Source organism: Sinocyclocheilus grahami, unplaced genomic scaffold (assembly GCF_001515645.1).
Source record: "Sinocyclocheilus grahami isolate Dianchi unplaced genomic scaffold, SAMN03320097.WGS_v1.1 scaffold345.1, whole genome shotgun sequence".
Classification (NCBI taxonomy): domain Eukaryota; kingdom Metazoa; phylum Chordata; class Actinopteri; order Cypriniformes; family Cyprinidae; genus Sinocyclocheilus; species Sinocyclocheilus grahami.
In genome coordinates this window covers 81,215-104,242 of record NW_015505524.1, presented here as the reverse complement: position 1 = coordinate 104,242, position 23,028 = coordinate 81,215, and the positions used below count along the sequence as shown (strand labels likewise).

The 23,028-nt window shown below is 37.4% G+C and overlaps 1 protein-coding gene across 1 annotated transcript in view; it reads left to right on the top strand.

Annotated features, from left to right (window-relative positions):
- The window catches only part of LOC107548241 (PDZ and LIM domain protein 2-like), an 80,785-nt gene that overhangs the window by 15,067 nt on the left and 42,690 nt on the right, over positions 1 to 23,028 (top strand). Inside the window, exons 2-3 of the mRNA XM_016228874.1 lie at positions 18,609 to 18,737; positions 22,022 to 22,173. Of these exons, the coding sequence (XP_016084360.1) occupies positions 18,642 to 18,737; positions 22,022 to 22,173 (248 nt within the window). The 5' untranslated portion in view covers positions 18,609 to 18,641. The remainder of the gene's footprint in view (positions 1 to 18,608; positions 18,738 to 22,021; positions 22,174 to 23,028) is intronic.

Here is a 23,028-nt window from a genome sequence, read left to right as displayed (position 1 = left end):
GATTCCTCTGTCTTTCAGGAAGACTGAGCTGTGGAAAAATCCTGGCTATTTTAGAGCTGTTGGATGATGTTGAAGTGTGTGTGTGTGTGTGAGTGAGTTTACAGTATGCTAATATTCCAGCCACATCTGTAGTTTTGATCATGTTATGTAGAAATCTTCATTCACATCTTCCACCAGTTTTGTTTAGATGCAATCCAAAACAATGCCTGTCAAATGATGGCAAAGTTTGGGAATATAGCCTTGCACAGGCACACAAACACCCACTAAATACATTTGCTTCATTCAGAACTGTTATATAATTGCTTCCGATATAATAACTTTCCCACAGATCTGAATACTGCAATTCCCATTACTCTTGGAGAACAACATTTTAGCCCATGATATGATATATAATTATTCAACTTTATTAAAGCTTTTACAATTTTCTTGACTAAATTCCAGAGACTCACCTCAGGGTAAATATGCACACAATACACAACATTTGCCTTGGCTAAATTCAACACTAACTTAACCTGCTTGTTTAAACAGGATGCTCATACTGTGTTTTGATTTTTAGAAAGCTTTTTGATAATAACATGAGGTGAGAAACACTTTTTGCAAAACGGGAGACAATCCTTCAGTTTGAACCTGGAATGCTTTCTGATTTCTATATGCCATGGAGAAGTTTGAGTGGTTGCAGGAGCAGTAATTACTGCACAACCAGACGTCCTGACATTTCTCAAAGCACTGGATGTGATGCTTGCAGTGAATATCTAGGGTTCATTTCAGTTTCAATATCCTCATTTGCATGCTATTTCAGTCAGAGAGCTTCCTGGCTGACCTTACTGTCTGGTCACTCAGTTTTTACTCTGAAGGAAGCAGAATGGGCTTTCTGTAAGCATTACAGAGTAGCATCTTAAAAGACCGATTAGTGCTAGATTTGGAAAGAATTAAAAAGCTTGATAAGCTACTTTACATATTGTCCAGATGGATGAATCTTTCAGAAATGATCAAGAACATGTTAGAGTCGTATTTCATCCCAAAATGTAGAGGGGGAAAAAAAAAGTAAATAATTTGCATAATAAAGATTATGCATTATGGCATTATTTTCGTGACAGTTATGCAAAATGAGCGGCATTTTGCATCTGGTTCTCAGTAATGCAATGCAATGCAAAAAAAATAAAAAATTATATATATATATTAGTGTTGTCAAAATTACGGACCATGATACCAGTTGGTACTGTAATTTAAAAAACGTCCATTTCCCGCTAAAATTTGATCGCTGTTGAGCGGATTCTTAAACACCACTGATTGGACAGCCATTGTGTTCAACAGATATGACTGTGATTGGCTACAATGATCATCGCTTCACGCTCTTCACCATGCGCTCACACAGAAGCACACAGGAGCATTTGAAAGCCGCGTCTATCAGCGGATGCCTAATATATCTGCACATAGACGGATCCACTGGATTTACAAAAATCATTTCAAGTGTTTCAACGTTGCATCAACTATTGATGAACACATTAATGTTTATCTGAATTATCACTCAGTAGGTTATTTAACCATCTATTTCAATGTTTTTGGAAGGCATTTGCCTTTCAAACACATTAAAATGCACACATTTCTCATTTTTTCTTTCTTGCATGTAATGAAGGCATTCCCACATTTTTTTTTCATCTGAACATGTTTCACCTAATATATTTACTGAGATTTTAAAATAAAGATTAAATAATTAAGTATCACATTTGCATGTTCACGGTTCTCTGACATTGGTTAATGGTCACATGACATGCAGGTAAACAAATAAAATAATGAATTTTTTTAGGAAGTGTTATTTCTTTTTATGTTGTTTTAAAATGATTTATTTTATTTTTTGGTTAAAACCATTATAAAATTGGCATTTAACCATTAATTTATATAAAAATACAAAAAGAAAGAAAATATATTTCATTTGTTGAAATTAACAAAAATAAACAAAAAACACTTACAAAGAAATTAAGGGTATGTAATTTTTATGGTAGGTTTATTTTAATGTATAGAGACAGAATACCAACCAAAAAATCCAGAAAAAACACATTGTATAAAGGTTAGAAAGGGATTTGCATTTCAGTGAGTGAAATAAGTATTTGATCCCCAAGCAAAACATGACTTAGTCCTTGGTGCAGAAACCCTTGTTGGCAAGCACAGAGGTAAGACGCTTCTTGTAGTTGGTCACCAGGTTTGCACACATCTCAGGAGGGATCCACTCCTCTTTACAGATCCTCTCTAAATCCTGAAGGTTTCTTGGCTGTCGTTTGGCAACTCGATGTTTCAGCTCCCTCCACAGATTTTCTATAGGATTGAGGTCTGGAGACTGGCTCGGCCACTCCATGATCGTAATGTGTTGCTTTTTGAGCCACTCCTTTGTTGCTTTGGTGGTATGTTTTGGGTCATTGCCATGCTGGAAGACCCATCCATGACCCATCTTCAGTGTTCTGGCTGAGGGAAGGAGGTTCTCGTCCAAGATTTTACAGTACATGGCTCCGTCCATTTGCCCCTCAATTTGGAGAAGTCATCCTGTACCTTTAGCAGGAAAAACAGCCCCAAAGCATAATGTTTCCACCTCCGTGCTTGACTGTAGAGATGGTGTTCTTGGGGTCATAGTCAGCATTTCTCTCCCTCCAAACATGGCAAGTCGAGTTAATGCCAAAGAGCTCAATTTTGGTCTCATCTGATCACAGCACTTTCTCCCAAGCCTTTTCTGAATCATTTAGATGTTCTTTGGCAAACTTTAAACGGGCCTGTACATGTGCCGCCTTCAGCAGTGGGACATTGTGGGCACTGCAGGATTTCAGTCCATTGCGGCGTAGTGTGTTACCAATGTTTTGCTTGGTGACTGTGGTCCAAACTGCATTAAGATCATTAACAAGCTCCTCCCGTTTAGTTCTGGGCTTATCCCTCACCTTTCTCATGATCATCCTTACCCCATGAGGCAAGATCTTGCCTGGAGCTCCAGACCAAGGCCGTTTGATGGTTGATTTGTATTTCTTCCATTTCCGAATAATCGCACCAACAGTTGTCTCCTTCTCACCAAGCTTCTTGCTGATGGTCTTGTAGCCCATTCAAGCCTTGTGCAGATCTACAATCTTGTCTCTGACGTCCTTTGACAGCTCTTTGGTCTTGCCCATGGTGGTGGGAGAGGTTGGAATGAAAGATACAGATTGTGTGGACAGGTGTCTTATACACCTAACGAGCTGACATTAGGAGTAACTTCTTAAAGTGGCAGGACTAATCTGTGTTCCACATGGGCACATAACCAATCTGTGGGAGCCAGAATTCTTGCTGGTTGATAGGGGATCAAATACTTACTTCACTCACTGAAATGCAAATCAATTTCTAGCCTTTATATAATGTGTTTTTTCTGGATTTTGTGGTTGATATTATGTAACTATTCGTTAAAATAAACCTACCATAAAAATTACAGACCCTTCATTTCTTTGTAAGTGGGCAAACTTACAAAATCGGCAGTGGATCAAATAAATATTTTCCCCACTGTATGTATGTGTGTACGTGTGTACTTGTGTACATATACATATATAGCAAATCTCAAGTGCTTGATTATATTGTCACAAAATGTAAACTGTATTATTGCCCAGCTCTAATCTGCAACTGTAAGCCATGAAAATATTAAATATAAACACAAACATTGTGATTTTCCTGTAAAGTTGCTCTTTGGTCTTGCCCATGGTGGTGGGAGAGGTTGGAATGAAAGATACAGATTGTGTGGACAGGTGTCTTATACACCTAACGAGCTGACATTAGGAGTAACTTCTTAAAGTGGCAGGACTAATCTGTGTTCCACATGGGCACATAACCAATCTGTGGGAGCCAGAATTCTTGCTGGTTGATAGGGGATCAAATACTTACTTCACTCACTGAAATGCAAATCAATTTCTAGCCTTTATATAATGTGTTTTTTCTGGATTTTGTGGTTGATATTATGTAACTATTCGTTAAAATAAACCTACCATAAAAATTACAGACCCTTCATTTCTTTGTAAGTGGGCAAACTTACAAAATCGGCAGTGGATCAAATAAATATTTTCCCCACTGTATGTATGTGTGTACTTGTGTACATATACATATATAGCAAATCTCAAGTGCTTGATTATATTGTCACAAAATGTAAACTGTATTATTGCCCAGCTCTAATCTGCAACTGTAAGCCATGAAAATATTAAATATAAACACAAACATTGTGATTTTCCTGTAAAGTTGCTTTGTAACAATGTGTATTGTGAAAGGTGCAATACAAAAACATTTTACTTGAGATGGTTTGATTCATGGTTCACTGGGATTCGATTCAAGCAATTTTGCAAAACTTGAAATGATTCAGTACACAATTTGATTCAAATTTGAATGATTGTTTTATTCAGTACACAGTTGGATTCAAATCAATTAACTGATTCAGTTTAGTATTAGGATTTCTTAGATTCCTCCATCCTGTATAACTTCGGCAGCCTTAATCTGGATGTGAAATTTATAATGCAAGATGTTAAAACATATTATTAGTACTTAAATAGACTTTATTTTTTTATATAAAAAATGAAAAAAAGTCAGTGTGAAATGACTTCTTGATGGGTTTTGTAAGCTTGTACCGTTTCACTATCCTCAAACTAACTTTGTAGTGATGGGTGCTAAAATCTTATGTTTGGCTTGTCAGACTTCACTGGCTCTTTAGCCTTTTCTCAGAAATCCTCTGACCTTCTCAAGTTTAAACTGAGTGCCAATGTACCATACAAAAAAGGCAGCTTTATGCATTCTCTCTTTCACAGACACCAACATCCACTCACTTGGACGTGAAACTGCTGTAACTACGCAAATGTTTTTTGACAGTCTCTCAGCCCTGGCCAATTCCTGCTCAGAATATTTTGGGCATGTGAGTGTAAAAGGTCATTTTCCTCATGATGTAGGCCTATCTCACAATACAGACCTAGAGGCATTGGTTGATTGTTGGGCTGATTTTGATTCGGGATGCACTAAAATTACAACCATTGCAATTTAAGTCAAAATGCCATTAAACTGTACTATGAAAGACAAAATGGGTTGAAAATATAAGCAGAAACAGATCTGATAACAGAAACTTTGACTTTGTAGAGACGTTCATTTTGAGGAAATGTCTAGTCCTCACCATTATGTTACTAATATTCTTGAAGTAGGTCTGACATACTACCTTAAAAAGGTGAAAGCTAAATATTTTCATATAAATGTGAACTTTGTTTACATATTTCCGTACATATCTACATATTTTTATTGACTTTTTGCATTAACTGCATCACATTTTTTAGAAATTTTCGTAAATTGCATTTTGCTTAGACTAGTGTTCAGGTTTTGTCTAAATGACTAAATGTTTTCTTCAGAATCGTTAGTTTTGAACTGAGGAAAAAAATCATAATACTCAAATTTATTTAGAATCATGCTGTCAGACTCTGTTTCTGTCTTATGTGTATTTTGCTCCCCATGTGCCTTCCTTGTCCTAGTTTCTCCATGCCCATATTTGGTTAGTTTCCTCTTCCTGTCCTGATTATGTTGATTTAGTTCTATATGCATCAGCTGTGTGTTATTAATGATCTCGTTTGCCTCCCGATTACTTAAGTCCTGTGTCTCCCTGTTTCTAGCATCCGCTGTCTAACGTCATTCCATGTTCCAGTCTGTATCCCCATTGGTTTAGTTATTAAAGTCTGTTTTCTTGTAGTTTACTCCTCGTCTCCTCGCTCCATGTTCCAGTGAATCGTTACACATGCAGCTCTAGTTTCAGTTTTCATTTTAAATTCCATATTCAGTCTAGAATTTATTTCAGTGTATCACTGAAACACCACTTTTCTAATGGCGTGACTCATTCACATCAACACCACCCATTCCATTCAGATTGGCTAAGTTGGCCAGTTTGAAACCGTAATATTAGTCCCTATCAGCCCTAACCTGTGAGCTGTCATGGACTGATGCTGACAGAAACAAAAATCTAATAGCTGCAGGTCAGGCGTGTTGTTTGGAAACATTTGCGCCAAGCAGACACGGTTTCCTTTCACTTTGTTAATAAGAACAGCAAGAGGATCAGCTTATCCAGTGTTACTATGCAGTTAGCATTGCATAAGTTACTATGTATTTAAATGCGTATAATCGGTTCACCGGTTTCCAGTTTTCTGTTCTCACATCTCCTTAAGTTTCCTCTTGCTGAAGGAAAAGGAACAGCAAGAGGATCAGCTTATCCAGTGTTACTATGCAGTTAGCATTGCATAAGTTACTATGTATTTAAATGCGTATAATCGGTTCACCGGTTTGCCAGTTTTCTGTTCTCACATCTCCTTAAGTTTCCTCTTGCTGAAGGAAAAGGAATTCAAGCTAATGTTCTTTTGGCGAACGCCAACAAATGTCAATATGGACATGGAGGGGACATAGACCCCCTAAACCTGCCTTTTATTTTTGAGATACAAATACTTTCACTTTCCCAGTCAGCCGAACAACGTCTATTTTTATCTTGCAGAGCTACCCTCCCTGCCTTTCCTTCCCTTAATTATGAAAAAAAATTCACTGAAAAAGGTTCAAAACCAGGTCCAAACTCTTGATTGTTTGTTGTGGATTAGTCAAATGATAAAATCCTCTCCTGTTAAGAAATTAAAATAACTGGGTGACACTTTATAATAACTTTCATTAATAAATTATTAACATTTAATTATGTAATGCTTAACAGATCATTTAGTTAATATAATCAAATAGCTAGACATGAGAATAATGTGTTTGGTAATGTTTACTAATAAACTTAAGTATTACCTAGTGATTAACAGATCATTATTTCATGTAAATTAAAGTGCTTACAAATGCCATTAAGCTTTAAATTCACATGATCATGCACTTCTTGAAAATCTACAAATCGACAGATGTTATACAATGATTAACAGCTTTTGTTAGTGTACAGCACCTTTGCTGCTATTGACGTGGGAAACGAGTAAGGTTAGTGATAGGTTTGGTGGTATGAGTAAGTTTACAGGTTGATTAAGGGGTCAGAAGTGTACGGGGGTCTGTTTGATTACTAAAAGTCAGTATTTCCCAATCCTAGTCCTGGAGAACCCCATCACTGCACATTTTAGATGACTCTCTAATCAAACACACCAGATTCAACTCATCAGTTCATTAGTAAAACTCTAAGGCTGCGTTTACGCTTGGCATTAACACGTGATCATCAGTCAATCAGGACATGGTGTGTTTACACTTGGCTACATCAAGTGGCTTCTCTATATGGATAACCGATCGGTCTCTCTTTCCCACGCACTATTTAAATAAGTCTTACACCGTGTCTACACTGGACGCGAGCGGCATAGCACAACTTGACAAAATATACTATAGAACCCATTATAATCAGTGATGCTGTCTACACTGGATGTGGCGCGACACGACAAATCCCAACAGTAAACTGTTGCCTTGTTCTATTTATGACGTACTGACTAGTGTTAATTTCGTCAGCTATTTTCATTTTAGTCTTAGTCTTAGTCCTGGGCTGAAATGTCCTTGTTAGTTTTTATCATATTTAGTCAACATTATCCTATTTAGTTTTAGTAAAGTTTTAGTCGACTAAAAGTCTCAACATTTTAGTCTAGTTTTAGAAAACTTTACATTTTAGCAATAAGATGATTATTAATTAACTGTACAGCAGTATTAATTTTGGCAGCCATTTTTTATTTAGTCTTATGATAACTAAAATGTACATTTGAGTAAGACTATTTAGACAAACTTGTCCTGTTTTTGTTTATTCAATGAAATGTATGAGCATTTTAGTCAGGATTTTTAGTCAGTGAAATATTAGTCACATTTTCGTCATTCTGTATAATGGTTAAACTGATAAAAATATTTTATTTTCTCAAAGTTATAATCGTAATGATTGTTGTTATTTGAGAAATTTACTTTTGCATTTCAGGTATTGCACTTTCTCCAGTAAGCACACATCAATAGAATGTGGACACATAGGCTACATGATGTATTTTACCTCATCTAGTGTACTGATTTATTATAAGCTTTTTATTATATAAATCAACTCCAAAGACTTATGCAATCTCTCTGTCTACATTATGAAAACAGCTAAAACAAACGAAAAATATTATAACAGTGAAATTCCACTAATTCCATAATTTCTATTTCTCTATTAAAACAACAACGATTGAGTAAGTGTATTTATTCTGCGATCACAATCGCAAACAATATAGTGAGATCTCATGACAGAACACTGACCGGCTGAATGATGCTTTCATTTAGATCGCTAAACTCCAGCTTGTTTGTTTTTCAGATCATCTGCGGCGGCTCTTCCGCAATTAGGAGCAAGCGCGTGCGCGCATGTTTGCCAGATTGCTTAAAATAAGCAAAACACACCGGGCAGAAAATGTATGAATTTAACAGCGAAGCTCTGATTCGGGGATTAGAACTCTTTATATCTGGCAACCGCACTCATGAAAGCTCATGTAATAGAGGCGCGTAGAGCAGTCTGCAATAACATTTTGTCTCCTTTTTTTGATGAAAATAAAAAGAGGTTTTTGGTAAAGTTTTTATCTTTTTGAATACATTTTAGTCTCGTCTTATTTCGTCAACGAAATTGCATGTTGATATAGTTTTAGTTATCGTTTATTGACCTTATTGTTGTCTCATCTTAGTCATGGGAAAAAAGATCGTCAACGAACATTTTTCGTCATAGTCTTCGTTAACGAAATGAACACTAGTACTGACACAAAGTTCAAATGATTTGCAATGGCCGCTTTTTCGCATCCAGTGTAGACCGACTCAAGCTGTTGTGGCACGGAGATGAGATTTTTGGGAGATGAGAGGGTCGCATTATTACGCATTTGCTGGTAATAATGCCATAAATGAGTCCTACCTGTTCATTCACCTGACATTCCCTACTCTGCCTTCTCTTAAAAAATTATATATTTTTTCAAGGTAAAACCTAGTTCCCAGCGAAAGAATTGTTTAGTGTAAAACATGCTGAAGATTAGCGAACAGGTTTTCGATTAATTAAATTTCCTCACAAAAGCTGTTTATGCAGCGTAGTGAAGCCTCTCTTCTATTGACATCCATTCAAACAAAACGGCCTCTGGTCTCCTCCGCTTATTGCCAAAGCTACAGTGTTAGCATTAGCCGTCAGGCTTTTTTGGCTTAAGGTTGCAGGCTTGCCTTCCAGTGGCTTTGCTAAGACCTCAGATGTGTGTGGGAGAGAGACATCAAAAACATGGAGTGTTGGGTGACCCTCCAGGACCAGGATCGGGAACCACTCACTGATCTATAGATCATTATATAGATCAGCGGAACAACTGCTAGAACAACATTCAATCTGTTTATTACATTGTTTAGATAAACAAGTATTTTCCTGAAAAATTTATTTTTGATGTATAATTCAAGGAATATTTAATGATATACAGTAGTATATTAAGTGAGGCAAACGTTGTTACAGCAGCCCCTAAAGGTACTAAATGATTAGTAAATGTTAATAAATAATAGATTTGGTAGTGCAAAAACATGAACAAATGATTAATAAATGGTTTGTAAAGATGTGTAAATATTAGAAGTCTACACAACAAATGCAGACCAAATATGTGACCTTTACAGATGTGATTATGAGTTAATGAATATGTTAAAGGGTTAGTTCACCCAAAAATGAAAATTAGCCCATAAATTACTTACCCTCAAGTCATCCTAGGTGTATATGACTTTCTACTTTCAGACGAATCCAGTCAGCGTTATATTAAAAATAGTTTTTGATCTTTCAAGCTGTTTCATGGCACTCAGCGGGTGTTGCATGCATCAGTCCAAAACAAGTTAAATAAAAAGTGCCCATCCAAAAACAAAATGTCTCACATGGCTCCGGGGGGTGAACAAAGGCCTTCTGTAGCGAATCGATGCGTTTTTGTAAGAAAAATATCCATATTCAAAACGTAATAATCACTTTAATGTAGCTTGCGCTCACTGTTGTAAAGGGAAGCAGCTCTGGGAGGATGACGTATGGACAACAGAACGACAACAGAACCATTTGGCAACACTGTCATTTGGCAAATACTGTGAAGCTGCTTTGAAGCAATCTCTATTGTATAAATTGCTTTATAACTAAAGGTGACTTATATTATGACTCTATAGAGGACTCTATACTGTGCTTAATTTGTAAATTGCGAGGTCCCGGAACAAAGTGGGGTGACGGATCCGGCATGATTAGAGGAGGGAGAGGTAACGGAGCATTTGCGCAATGGAGGACCAGCTTACATGATTAACAGCGTGCATCTTCTTACGGTCATGAAAAAAATTGAAAAGTTATGAAATTTTAAAACGGCCATTTCCAGGCCTGGAAAAGTTTTAGAAAAGTCATGGATTTTTTCCCTTAAATCTCTGTATAATAGAATCATGTTTAATCTGCTTTCGAGTTTATAATGAGGGAAATTCCTGCAAACATATTCAGTAGGACATGTAGGTTAGATGAGTAAATAAATCCACACATACTATCAGATTAAATCAGTCATTTGAAAACAGCGTGAGTGATTCAGCTGTACCGAGTCTTCTCTCACTCTCAAAGCGGCTTCACAGCAGCGCATCTGGTCTGCACTACTGCGATACAAGACTTTTGCTCTTGTTTCGGGACAGTCAACAGAATTGTCACTTGCCTAATCGAGTCATTGTTGCATCGTCACAAAACTGTATCATTTGCACATCTTTTTAAGTTTAAGCCATTCGATACTCGCGTGCTCCAAAGGGGGTTTCCTATGTGCTCACAGTCACATCCATAGCGCGCATATCGTACCGCCTCACGAGTACCAAATTGAGTTATTATTCACAGCTTGTTGCGCTTACGTGGCCAAATACACACAAAAAATTGTCAAAATGGTCGTCCTGGCGATTATCCTCATAAGCACAGTCGGTTTCGTCTTAAATGTAAACATCTGAGAAAGAAAACGCATGTGTATCAGTATTGGATCCGTGCATTCGGGTTTGTGAGAGCAGCTACGTCGCATCTCTTTGCGCGCTCAAGTTTGTCGTTTCAAATGTAGATGCTAGGCAAGCCTGCTCATAATAGAAGTTTTTTTTTCATGAAATATATGCACGCTATCAACACAGCGCGATTAATCAACACAAACGTCTTTCATTGGTGCGTGAGCAGGGGATCTGTCAAATGAGGTGCCGGATCAGATTTAGCACACATTCGGAGGTGCCGGATCAGGATCCGGCTTGTTCCGGCACAAATTAAGCCCTGACTCTATACTATATTAATGTTTTTTTTTTTTTGGTCAGTTCAGAAATGCACTACAGTTCATTAGTTTGTGATCTGTAAGATTTAATTTAAATGTTTTTGAAAGAACAAAATGGGAGTCTATGGCAGTCCTATGAAGGGAACAGGAAAATAATAAAATTTGGCACACTTGTAGTGATGGTCGTGAATAGTGATCTGACCAACTTTGGGGTCTCTAGGAGCTCTCTATAGCACCACCACCAGTTAAAAAATTCACTTTTCAAGCGGTTATAACATTTGAACCCTTTGCTGTAGAAAAATGACATTTAGTTCATCTGATTCATCTCTTCATACTGAACACATTCAATAGCTTACATTAAGACTCCACCCATTACAGTAGTGCCCATTTTGAAAAGTACAGTATGTTGTGTTTTCGCTACTCCTCTTACAAAATTTGTCCAATTCTTACAAACATTGGCAGATACGATCTTTGGACCGAGCCGCATAGAAATGACTGAACAGAATTTCATGACCTACACTCTTAAAAATAAAGCTGCTTCAAACGGTTCTTCAAGCGATGCCATAGAAGAACCATTTTTGTTTCCACAAAGAACCATTCAGTCAAAGGTTCTTTAAAGAACCATCTCTTTCTTACCTTTTTATAATCGGAAGAACCTTCTTTCGCCACAAAGAACCTTTTGTGAAACAGAAAGGTTCTTCAGATGTTAAAGGTTCTTTATGGAACCATTTAGACAAAAAGGTTCTTCTATGGCCTCGTGAAGCACCTTTATTTTTTAGAGTGTAGTGGTAAAAAAAAGGTAGAAAAAGTTGTGAACTTGACACGGTCGACCAGAAATTGGTTCAGAGTCTGTATCTTGGCCAAACTTTGATCAATCGACATGAAACTTGGTACCCTTGAGCTGTCAGGTTAACCATTAGCTACATTAGCATTAAGTTAGCTTAGCATGCATTAAGTTAGCTTAGCATGCTAATCTTGTTAACATGCTAAATAATGTTTTTGTGTTCTCATTCTCACACTGAAAGCTCTATTCGGCAGCTTGTTGAATGTGCGTCAACTGAGTGACACATTCTGCTAAGCCATTGGCCCTGAACCTTTCAGGTCGTGGGTAGGCCTGTTGCAATAATCAATATATCGACTTATCGCGCAATATATGTACATGACCTCAATAATTTTTGGTGACGCAATATATCGCCCATTATTTTCCCTTAAAAATGAATGTCATTGTGTTTTTTACATTCCACTTGCACCTGTGTCTTTTGCAGCTTCTCGTACATAACGTGTAGTCATGAGGTGCTAGTTCAAATAAAAAAAATTATTCTACAAAATAAGTTTCATCTGCAGATATGGCCTTGTTTAGGGATCTGTGCCTTTGTGCATATGGACATCTGACTGCTAAGTAGTGATTGTGTTTTTCAGCAATAGTGCGCACCCTTAATTTACAGAGAAAAGAAGGTCAGGGAAAAATCTGTAGATGAAAAAACCGCCATACAAGTTCTTTGTGCATTTTTCTTTTTTTTCTACTTGTTGCTTTGCACTTTTTGTTAGAAAATGTTTATTTACTATTTATTCAAGTTTTTTTTTTTTTAGGTATCTAATATTTTGATACTTAATTTCCATTATCTAAATATTCTTAAAAATTAAAAGTTTATTGTCATTTGGAAGTGTGTGAAGGCCTTCTTGTATTATTATGCTATTACATTATGAATATATATTCAGTGGCATAAAATGGTCTTTAAAATGACAATAATATTGCTTATCACAATTTCTGGGGCAATATATCGCACAAAAAAAGTTGTTATCGTGACAGGCCTAGTCGTGGGTTCGAATCTAATGTCGCACATGTCCAGACTGCAAGAGGTACTGTGGCCAGAATTGGTGCAAAAGTTGTCTGGTTTTTTTATACATTGTTTCTGCTATTTTTGTTCTGCACTGCACTACAGCCTCTTCACGGGCTTGGCCCCGTATCGCTGCTTGCAGATATATTTTAAAATGTAATTTATTCCTGTGATGCAAAGCTGAATTTTCAGCATCATTACTCCAGTCTTCAGTGTCACATGATCCTTCAGAAATTATTCGCTAACACTTTACAATACGATTCATTAGTTAACATTAGTTAACTATTTTAGTTAAAGGGGTCATATGATGCTGCTAAAAATAACATTATTTTGTGTATTTGGTGTAATGAAATGTTTATGCGGTTTAAAGTAAAAAAAAAACACATTATTTTCCACATACTGTACATTATTGTTTCTCCTCTATGCCCCGCCTTTTTGAAGCGTGTCGATTTTTACAAAGCTCATCGGTCTGAAAAAGCGAGGTGTGCTGTGATTTGGCCAGCTATCCAGTGCGTTGTGATTGGCCGAATACCTCAAGCGTGAGTGAGCTGAGGCCGGGCTAGCGTGAGCCGAAGCCCCTGCTTAGCGTGCGCTGAGGCCGGGATAGAGTGAGCTGAGACGGCGGGGTCGAGAACGGCGTGCCCGGCAGATGCGACGAATAGGCAGGAACCACATGTGACGGACCCCGGGCTGGACTCCGCTTTGTCCACGGTGAAAGCTGATGTATTCCCTCAGCGACCAGCACAGATCAGCTCTAGGCATGATGAAGAGGATATCATCCTCTTTTGGAAGACCAAACAAAGTAGTTTCGCTTTCACAACGAAGCACACAGCGCCTTCAAGACATGGCTGCAGGGTCAACAATACTACAGCGAGAATAAAAGTTACGCGGTATGCGTGAACATTTGGGCGGCATTATGCAAATCTTCCCACATCGTGATGTAGACATGTGGGGGCGTGTTAGAACGAGCCGTTTTAGGTAGGTGTGGCTGACTCTTAACTTTTATAAAGAATATCTCTTTGGATTTGAGACTTTAGTCTTTGCAACTTTACAGATTTTCTTTATGCACCAAGAGCTTGTAACACTCCAAAGAGAAAGGAAAAATTGAAATCGCATCATATGACCCTTAACATAAACTAAGCATGAACAATACTTCTACAGCATTTATTAATCTTAATGTTAATTTCAAGATTTACTAATGCATTATTAAAATCAAATGTTGTGCTTGTTAACATTAGTTAATGCACTTTGAATTAACATGAACTAACAATGAGCAACTGTATTTTCATTAACTAACATTAACAAAGATGAACAAATATTGTAATAAATGTATTCTTCATTGTTTGTTCATGTTAGTTAATACAATAACTAATGGAACCTTATTGTAAATTGTTACCAATTATTCTAATATGCTGATTTGCTGATCAAGAAATATTTCTATTATATACATTATTAATTTTTAGTATATACACAGTGTATATATATATATATATATATATATATATATATATATATATATATATATATATATATACAGTTCACAGTATTATTATATCAGTGTTAAAAATGGTTGTGCTGCCTAATTTGTTTGTGGAAATTTATTTAAAATAGAAATCCTTTGTAACATTAGAAATGTCTTTGTCACTTTTATTCAAATTAATACATGCTTTCTGAAAAAAAGTATTAATTTCTTTTTTTTTAAATGACTAATTTCTTCTTTGATCATTTATTGAATAGTTATAGAAAATACCAATAGTGTAGTGTTGTTAGCTTCATTTAACACATGACTGAAATCAATAGTTTTTGTTCTGGAATCCGATTAATCAATACAGTGTTCAAACTGTCCTAAAACGCATAACCGTAATGGCTATGATGATTCACTATGCATGTCAGAGGCCATGTGTTGCAGCAGGATGGCACCTAATGGATTTGGTTTTATCAAGTAACGTTTCTATAAATGGAGCAAGGCACTTAACGGCATCGAGTCGACTCCCATTTCTTACTGCTTAATTACCATATTCAAATCCATTCAGCTGAATTTCTCCTCTACAATCAGAGCAAAAACGTGCAGTGATTCTGTGTGAATCTAGTAACGTTCTGTTCTGTTCAGCTGATACTGGTGAAAGCAGCCAGGAATCCTCACTAACATGTTGGATTAATTGAGGTTCTGAGGGGAGGGAAATGTGGCTGCCGCCTCCTCTGTGATTACATAAAAACTCAACAACAGCGTAGAGCAGCCAGAGTCTCTAGAGCCCACAGTAATTAAGAGAGATCCTCCCGAACAGAGGCATCGTTAAGGCTGCTAATTGCCTGGAGAGCTAATAATGGGGTAGATTTGCATTCCCTCGGACCAAACTCTCCAAGAATGCAGCGACATCCGTTTTTCCCCAAAGGACTTTTGTGGTAAGTTTGTGTAGTGTATGACTGGAAATAGTTCTGATAATTTAAGAGTATGATGGACCGGCCCTTGATGGACTGGATTCTTTTGATTAGATGTAAACGGTGTCTTTATTTTTTTCATTGTTGCATAAGAATATTGAAACTATCAAAGGTTAAATCAGGGTAAGCAAGCAGACAGACAGGGGAGAGATAAAGACTGTAAACCTCATTTCAGTATCGGAGGGAAAACAAACTGTCCACACCCGAGAACAGTAGTTTTACAGAGTATTTCCAATCTGAGATATTTACAGTAGCTATAAAACATCACAGATCATGTGCTGACTGACATCAAAGCCAGTTTCCATACGTCACTTGATCCTGACAGCAAATAGTGTTCATTTTTGAAGCTTTCCATCAGAAAGTCCAGACATGTTTTAGCTGTCAGGTAAGTAGTTCATCATTACCTTGGTGAGATCTTGTACAAGGCTGCTGCAAGCCAATGCTTCACTGGTGTCTTCAGTATCTTTAAAGGGACAGCACACCAAAATTCTGTCATAATTTAAGCCACATTTGCACCCACATGGATTAAAACATATATCCTATTACAATGAATGGTGACTGGAGCTTTTCAGCTTCAAAAAGCCTTCTGAAGTCATCAAAATATTGACTTTATCCACAATGCTATAAGCTAAGTAAGCTATATAGTATGATTTCAGAAGGCTTGGAACATAATACGCAAGTCATGTGGATCTCTTTTATTAAACTTATGGGGCTTTTGCATCCTTTTTGATGCATAAAATGTTCAGTCTCCATTTATTGTAATTACATGTTAAAGAGTGACCAGCACAGTCTTAGCTGTGCACATAATTTATCCTTTTATGTTCCATGGAAGAAAGTCATGCATGTTTGGAATGACATAAGGGTGTGTGAATTCAAATCATTAAATTTTTTTTGGAGCTATTTCTGGTAAATGGCTAATTTCTAACACAATTTTCTTTAAGTATATTTAAGGAACATTAGTGTCACAGGTAGACAGACTTTTTTAATTTTTAAAGCTTTTTTTTATTTATTTACAGTAACAGTAGAGTGAGCAAAGGAAATGATTGGGGACTTGGTGGCTGGGATTACCTGTAGTCTTTTAACGTGAAATTAAGTGTGAACCTGTCAGGGGCTTGAACTATAAAACGTCTTTATTCTGGACTCAAAGCTTGTTTTAAAAGCGAAATGCAATGTCTGACTACTAAATCCTGTGGTGGTCTTGGCTGTGGTTCTGCTTGGTTCTTGAATGGAGCAGATATCTCAGTAAGCTCTAGGGTCTTCTACACGGGTGCCGGTACACTCCCATTACTGTCAGGAGCCTGCGCTGTTGTAGCATTTCTCAACTGCACATATGCTAGTAATAAATGTTTGCACCACCGTCTACCATGGTCTCAATAATATTCAGTGTATTTGAAGTGGGTACAGTGAACCATCATGGCTCCAAAGAGCTCATCATTAGATGAATGTTCAAGATTACTAAGATCTACATTAGGGCTGGGTGTTCCCTTTTGAAAGGTCTCTCCCATTGCGTAGAGGGGATTAAGTAAACTTAGGCGGACAAAATCCGTGCCTGCATGGCAGGGATGTCTAAGTTATACCTGGTGAAGTTAGATGGCGATGACCAGCTGGCGGCTGCACAGATATCACCGATAGAAATCCCACTGGACCAAGCCCAGGAGGAGGCCATTCTCCTGGTGGAGTGGGCCCTCACTTCTATAGGACACTGTAAGCCTGTTCAGGCATATGCCGGGGCAATATAGATAAGTCCCAGGCCAGCACAAATTGAGGATGAGGCGGATTCAATTTCCGAGCTCCCCTTAACAACCAGGACAAACATCTACGCACCATGGACAAGTCCGGCCAGAGTTCTGATGCCTTCAAAGAGCTGTGCACAGCGACTGACTTGGCTCTGGGCACTACTAAGGCCACTGTGCAGGCAATCAACTTAGTGGTGCTGGAGCGCCACCTTTGGCTAAATCTGGTCAGGGATGCTGACAAGGTCGCCTTCCATGTGCGGAGATGTTAAGCCTGAAACACTTGGAGCAGGCCAGGGAGGACCGCCTTCATGGAAAAAGGTGATCCGCAAGTGAAGAAGGGTGAGACTCATGCTTTTTCAGTGAGAGCACTCCATGCCCATCTGCGTCATGCAGGTTTTCCCTTGAGCCACACTCGTGGCGTGACATTTGCAACAATGTCGCTGGAAATTTGCTCTTGTAGTCACCTAATGGTCGCAGGGGAAGGCTTCCGCTGCCGGGGCTTCTTCTCACGGCAGCAAGCAGCAGGCTGAGCTTCTTGCTTCGACTTCTTCAGAGTCCATCAAGATGATCTTCTTCACTGAAGATCACTCAGAGCCGACTTATACAGCAGTCAGTTCCACCCTTTTTGGTCGGTTAAAGTGCCATTGGTTCGTGCAGCTACTCGAACATGAACAAGGCTTCAGTATCAGAGTAAACAGGAGGTTCCCATAAGCGTGTAATGCAACGCTCGTTCCCTTATCTCAGGGAGTGTTTTTTGTTGCTATTAAAGTATCAGCATTGTGAATGTTGTAATGATTTAATTCACTTTTATTTGGCCACCTTAAGATTAAGTAGCTTAGTTGTTGTCAGAATTTTAATAGCCATTTTTTTACATTTTGCAACTGTCTTGAGTTTTTGATCACAATGATGGCACCTTTGTTCAAAAATATAATCCTTTTAACCATTTCTTTCACAAATTTTGATAATTTAATATTGATGAAAATATTAAGCTGGTGTTGTTTTGTTTAAGAAACTCAAATTGAATCTAAAGTGGTTTCTCGCTGTCCTTATGGGTGCTACATCTTTAAAAACACACTCCAGGATTGTCAGTCATGTGGCACCTCTCTATGATTCCTGGTTGTTACAGTGTGTCGGTAGATTTGTGCTGCAGTCATGTGGAATAGGATGAAATGTGTTCTGAAGAAGAGGTGAAAGCAGTTTACCTTTCAACAGCAGCCAGTGGCTCTGAGATATGGAAACTATGATACGCATCTGTGGCATTTCAGCTTGATGTCAAATTAAACTTGACCAACGCTCTCTCCATCTGTGGGTTTTCCATCTTTTTTTCCCCTCTTCTCACACTCCTTTTTTTCCTCCCACAGCACTGAGAGCATTGGGCAGCAGCCTGTAGTCACATGATGCCGTTTACAGTGAACCTGATTGGCCCATCACCCTGGGGATTCAGAATTTCTGGAGGGCGAGACTTCAAGAAGGCCATAACAGTTTCCAAGGTAATTTTCATCTCTGTTAACCAATCTAGAACATGCTTCATCCCCTTGTTTTGTTTTTTGCATCAGTGATTAAAGCAATGATGCCTCATACCTAAACGCTTAATGTCTTTCTTTTCGCATTAATCATGTTGTCTACCTGTTTTGCCCTCTATCTCCTTGACTACTTTAACCAAACAAGACCCGTATAATTAAAGAGGAAGTTTCTGGTTATTGTATTGCATTGCAGATGGTCAAGCTATTGTTTTTTTTTTTTTTTACATTTTCCTTCCAAGTATTCTCCATTCTCTTTTTAGAATAATAGAAAATATGCTGAACTTATGCAAGAGTGTGCACAGCATGAATCATTGGGTTCCCCTTGGAATAACAAAAAAACCCAAACATAATCATAGATCTAACAAGAAACAAATTCTCAAACGCATCCAATTGATTATTGCCAACCATTTTTAAACATGCGAGAAAGTTTTCAGTCATACACCCCAATACACTTTACAAATTTACAAATTCAATCCTGTGCTTGGTGGAAACACATGTTCATTTTGTAAATTGCTGGGACCATATATCGCTGGGACAATGCTCGCTGTCGAAAAGGCCACTACAGAATTACCCATGCATTTTTGTTATTGGGTGAAGATCCTTCTTTATGCCCCTCTTGCCAGAGTCCCACCAGAGCATATTTTGATGTACTGTGACGTCTTGAACTATATTAGGACTCTTATCTTTTCAGTTGAATCCTATGAAAAGATTTTTAATGAAGTGTAACCAGTTTTAGTTTTAGAATTTTTATCAAAGATAAAGAAAAAAAACTCTTAAAGTCTAGATCTTTCTTCTTTTTCTCGCCATGAATATAGGTGTGGTTGCTGGAATGGCCTTAAACTATAAACAAACAAACAAATATGTTGGGTTCACACTTATTTAACGTGAATCTGGTCTCTCAGAACAGGTTAATCGGTTGGCTATTTTGAGTTCAATCTTTCAACACTCAGGCATTCGTGAAAGACTGTTTTTCATCTGAGAAGTTCAGAATCTGTTGTACTTCTGCCACCTAGGCTGGAACCCATTTATTTTTGTTTTTCATGGGCTTTGGGACAATTTTCAAATTGATCCAAAACCGTTCCTCTCAAGTAAAAAAAAAAAGTTTTCATTTCATGAAAACAAGTTCCATGTTGTGATCCAGAAACACACCACAGTGTTTCTAATTAAAGGCATCTAATTGAACCTTCCCTTTCAGATCCTGGTCACGTCTGCATTATAATCCAGAATTCCATTGAATTTAAACCTAAACCACTTTAGAACAGACTTTAATATTTATGGTATTCATTATTCTTATTGTTTCCCATAACCATACTGTTTCAAATGCAATATATTATTAGGGATAGTTCACCAGAAAATGAGAATCATCATTTACTCACCCTCATGTTGTTCCAAACCTGTAAGACTTTCATTTATTTTTGATACACAATTGAAGATTATCTTAATGAAAGCTGAGAGATTACTGTCCCTCCATTGAAATCCCATGCAGCCAAAACTTTTATGCTTCAAAAAGTTCATAAAGACATTGTAAAAGAATCCAGGTCTTCTGAAGAGATCCAATTGCTTTATCTGATAAACAGATTACATTTATTCACATATGAACATCACATATAATCAGTGCACATACATTCAGTACATCAAATATGGTAAATGAAAGCTCAGATGGGCTTGCAATTTTCATTTATGTGTGAACTGCCCTTTAAGGACTTCACTGTCTAGGTCCTCTAGGCTTGTGCCCTCAACAGCCAATATGTGAAGAAAATGAGAGCTTAACAGTGTCCATGCGGTGCAGGAGACCTTTGGTATTGAGAGGGGTTGTAAGAAACACAGAATAGAACAGCACGGGGTGTTTTTTTAAGAGGGCTCCAAAGGGTCTCATGGAGAGACAGGTCAAAGTGTAGTAGCAGGAGTTTGGCATGGGCACAAATCTTATGCTCCCTCTTTTTATTGCCTTTGTCTGAACTCAGCCTTTCTGACTCTCCATGACTCCTCAAGCTTTTCACGTACATGATTTGACACTGTTGCGTGAGACAAAACTCAGAAACTGTCTCCCGAAAACTACATAGATATTCCTATAAAAATACTTGACGCCACTGAGAGTAACTGCATAATTCTAATTCTGGAGTGAAGTATGAGGGTACACGTTCCTCTGTCTCTCGGGTCTTCTCTGCCGTCACACACAGAGGGGAAGCATGGTCACGCTCCGCATGAAGTGAGGCATACTCTGATTACATGAGACACGCTCCATTGTGTGTCTCTGTAGCAACAGTTAATTGGCACTCGAGCAGGTCCTCAGACATGGCACCTCTGCCCCTCTGCTTTAAGCTAACATCAACAACAACAACAGTTGACTGGCATTCTGCAGGGCCTCTCTGTGCCGGGCTGTTTGTGTGTTTTGGGTCGAGCTGAGGTGTTGCTTTCCTCTTCTCCTACTAATGAGGTTGTGACCTTATTAACTATTGAGTCTTGAGGGGATTCTAAGCTTTGCTCAACTAACAGCAACACTTGTCTTGTTGTTTTTAAGATTTCTGCCAACTTTAACACTACTATAAGTAAGCCATTGGTTGGTTGATGGTGTAAAAGTTAAAAGTCTGTGGTGTTATTGAAACATTGCTCTGTTTGACTCAGCAACATTGACTCAACCAATGGTGTGAGTTTGGGGCGGGACTTTTCAACCAAATGACAGACGAGAAAGTGTTCAGAAAACCTATTTAGAAAGAGTCATATTTTTTGCCAATTAAATTTGCACACTGTAAAACAAATAAAAATACAAATTGAATAAATATACGCAATGAAAACATTACTAAAAATCAAACCAATCTTATCTACACTAAGAAGGTACAAAATGAGCAGAATTGGCAAAACAATGGTCAATACATTGCAGAAAACCAAATCTTATCTTGAAGTAGTTTCAGCAAAAAAATAAAAAAAAAAATAAATAAATAAATAAATAAATAAATAAATAAATAAATAAATAAATAAATAAATAAATAAATAAATAAATAAATAAATAAATAAATAAATAAATAAATAAATAAATAAATAAATAAATAAATAAATAAATAAATAAAAGAAAATGTGTATGTGTATATATATATATATATATATATTTCAGAATACCTCTATTGACCCCAATTTAATTGTTTTCTTCTTATTGGGCCACAGACTTTGACTCTACAGTTTAGTATGAACAGTTATTGTACTTGGCTGAGTTCTGATTGGTTGAATGTTGTTGTTGGTTTTTTTGCAAAAAGGTGAATGCTGGCAGTAAGGCAGAGACAGCCTGTCTTCAGCCTGGTGACATCGTCGTGGAGATTAATGGACTCAATACTGGCGATATGCTGAACGTTGAGGCACAAAACAAAATCAAGAGCTGCACAACACAGCTGCAACTTCTAGTAGAAAGGTGAGGGTGCCTCTATTTTATTTATCTACATTGTTTTTCTTTCAAAGATGGATACAAGTGCATTAGTACTGGTCTAAAAGGAAAGTGATGTTCATGAAATACAATAATTTTTTTTTAAATCAATTTTGAAAACATCACTTTTAAGGAAAGTCAGTTCACTTTGTGGCCATATTTGCAACACCTACAGGCAGCCATTTTTGCAAAAATATTTTCTATCTACTTGTGGGGAAATAATGAAATCACATTTAAATAACATATTTCAAACTAACAATAACATCTGACATGAACTTTCCAATAAATATTGTTTCTTATGCTCAAATATTGTTAAATTTTTTTTATTTCAAGTTGGTTAAGTCAATGTGCATGTGCAGTCCACACTTGTTGTGACACACTGACTGTTTCTCTGGCATCCAGAGCTTTGAACGGCAGCTGTGGTGACGCAATGACTTTATCAGTTGACAGTTGGCTCTTTTTTTTTAATTTAAAAGGCGGACTTATTCCACCATATTGTTTCACTTTCTCCAATTCATAGTAATATGAGTGAACTGTCTTCATATATAGGCCTATAGTCTTTGTTGAAATTCAGCAACAGCTAAATATGTTCAAAGGAGCTAGAGTTTTATTCCATGTGGTTGTGCTGCCATGTGAAGGAAATAACTATTCATAAACACTTTCTAAAAGGCATTGAGGTCCAATGAACCCAAAACCGGTCCAGTTATACAGGTCTTAGTCAACTTAGATCAATTTGTTGACTAGTTGTTCAGTCATCTCATTAACTTGAAGTCTGTAATTTTGCTCATCTTTATATGCCAGCACCAGTAAACACACTGGGCCTCATTTACCAAACAAACGTAC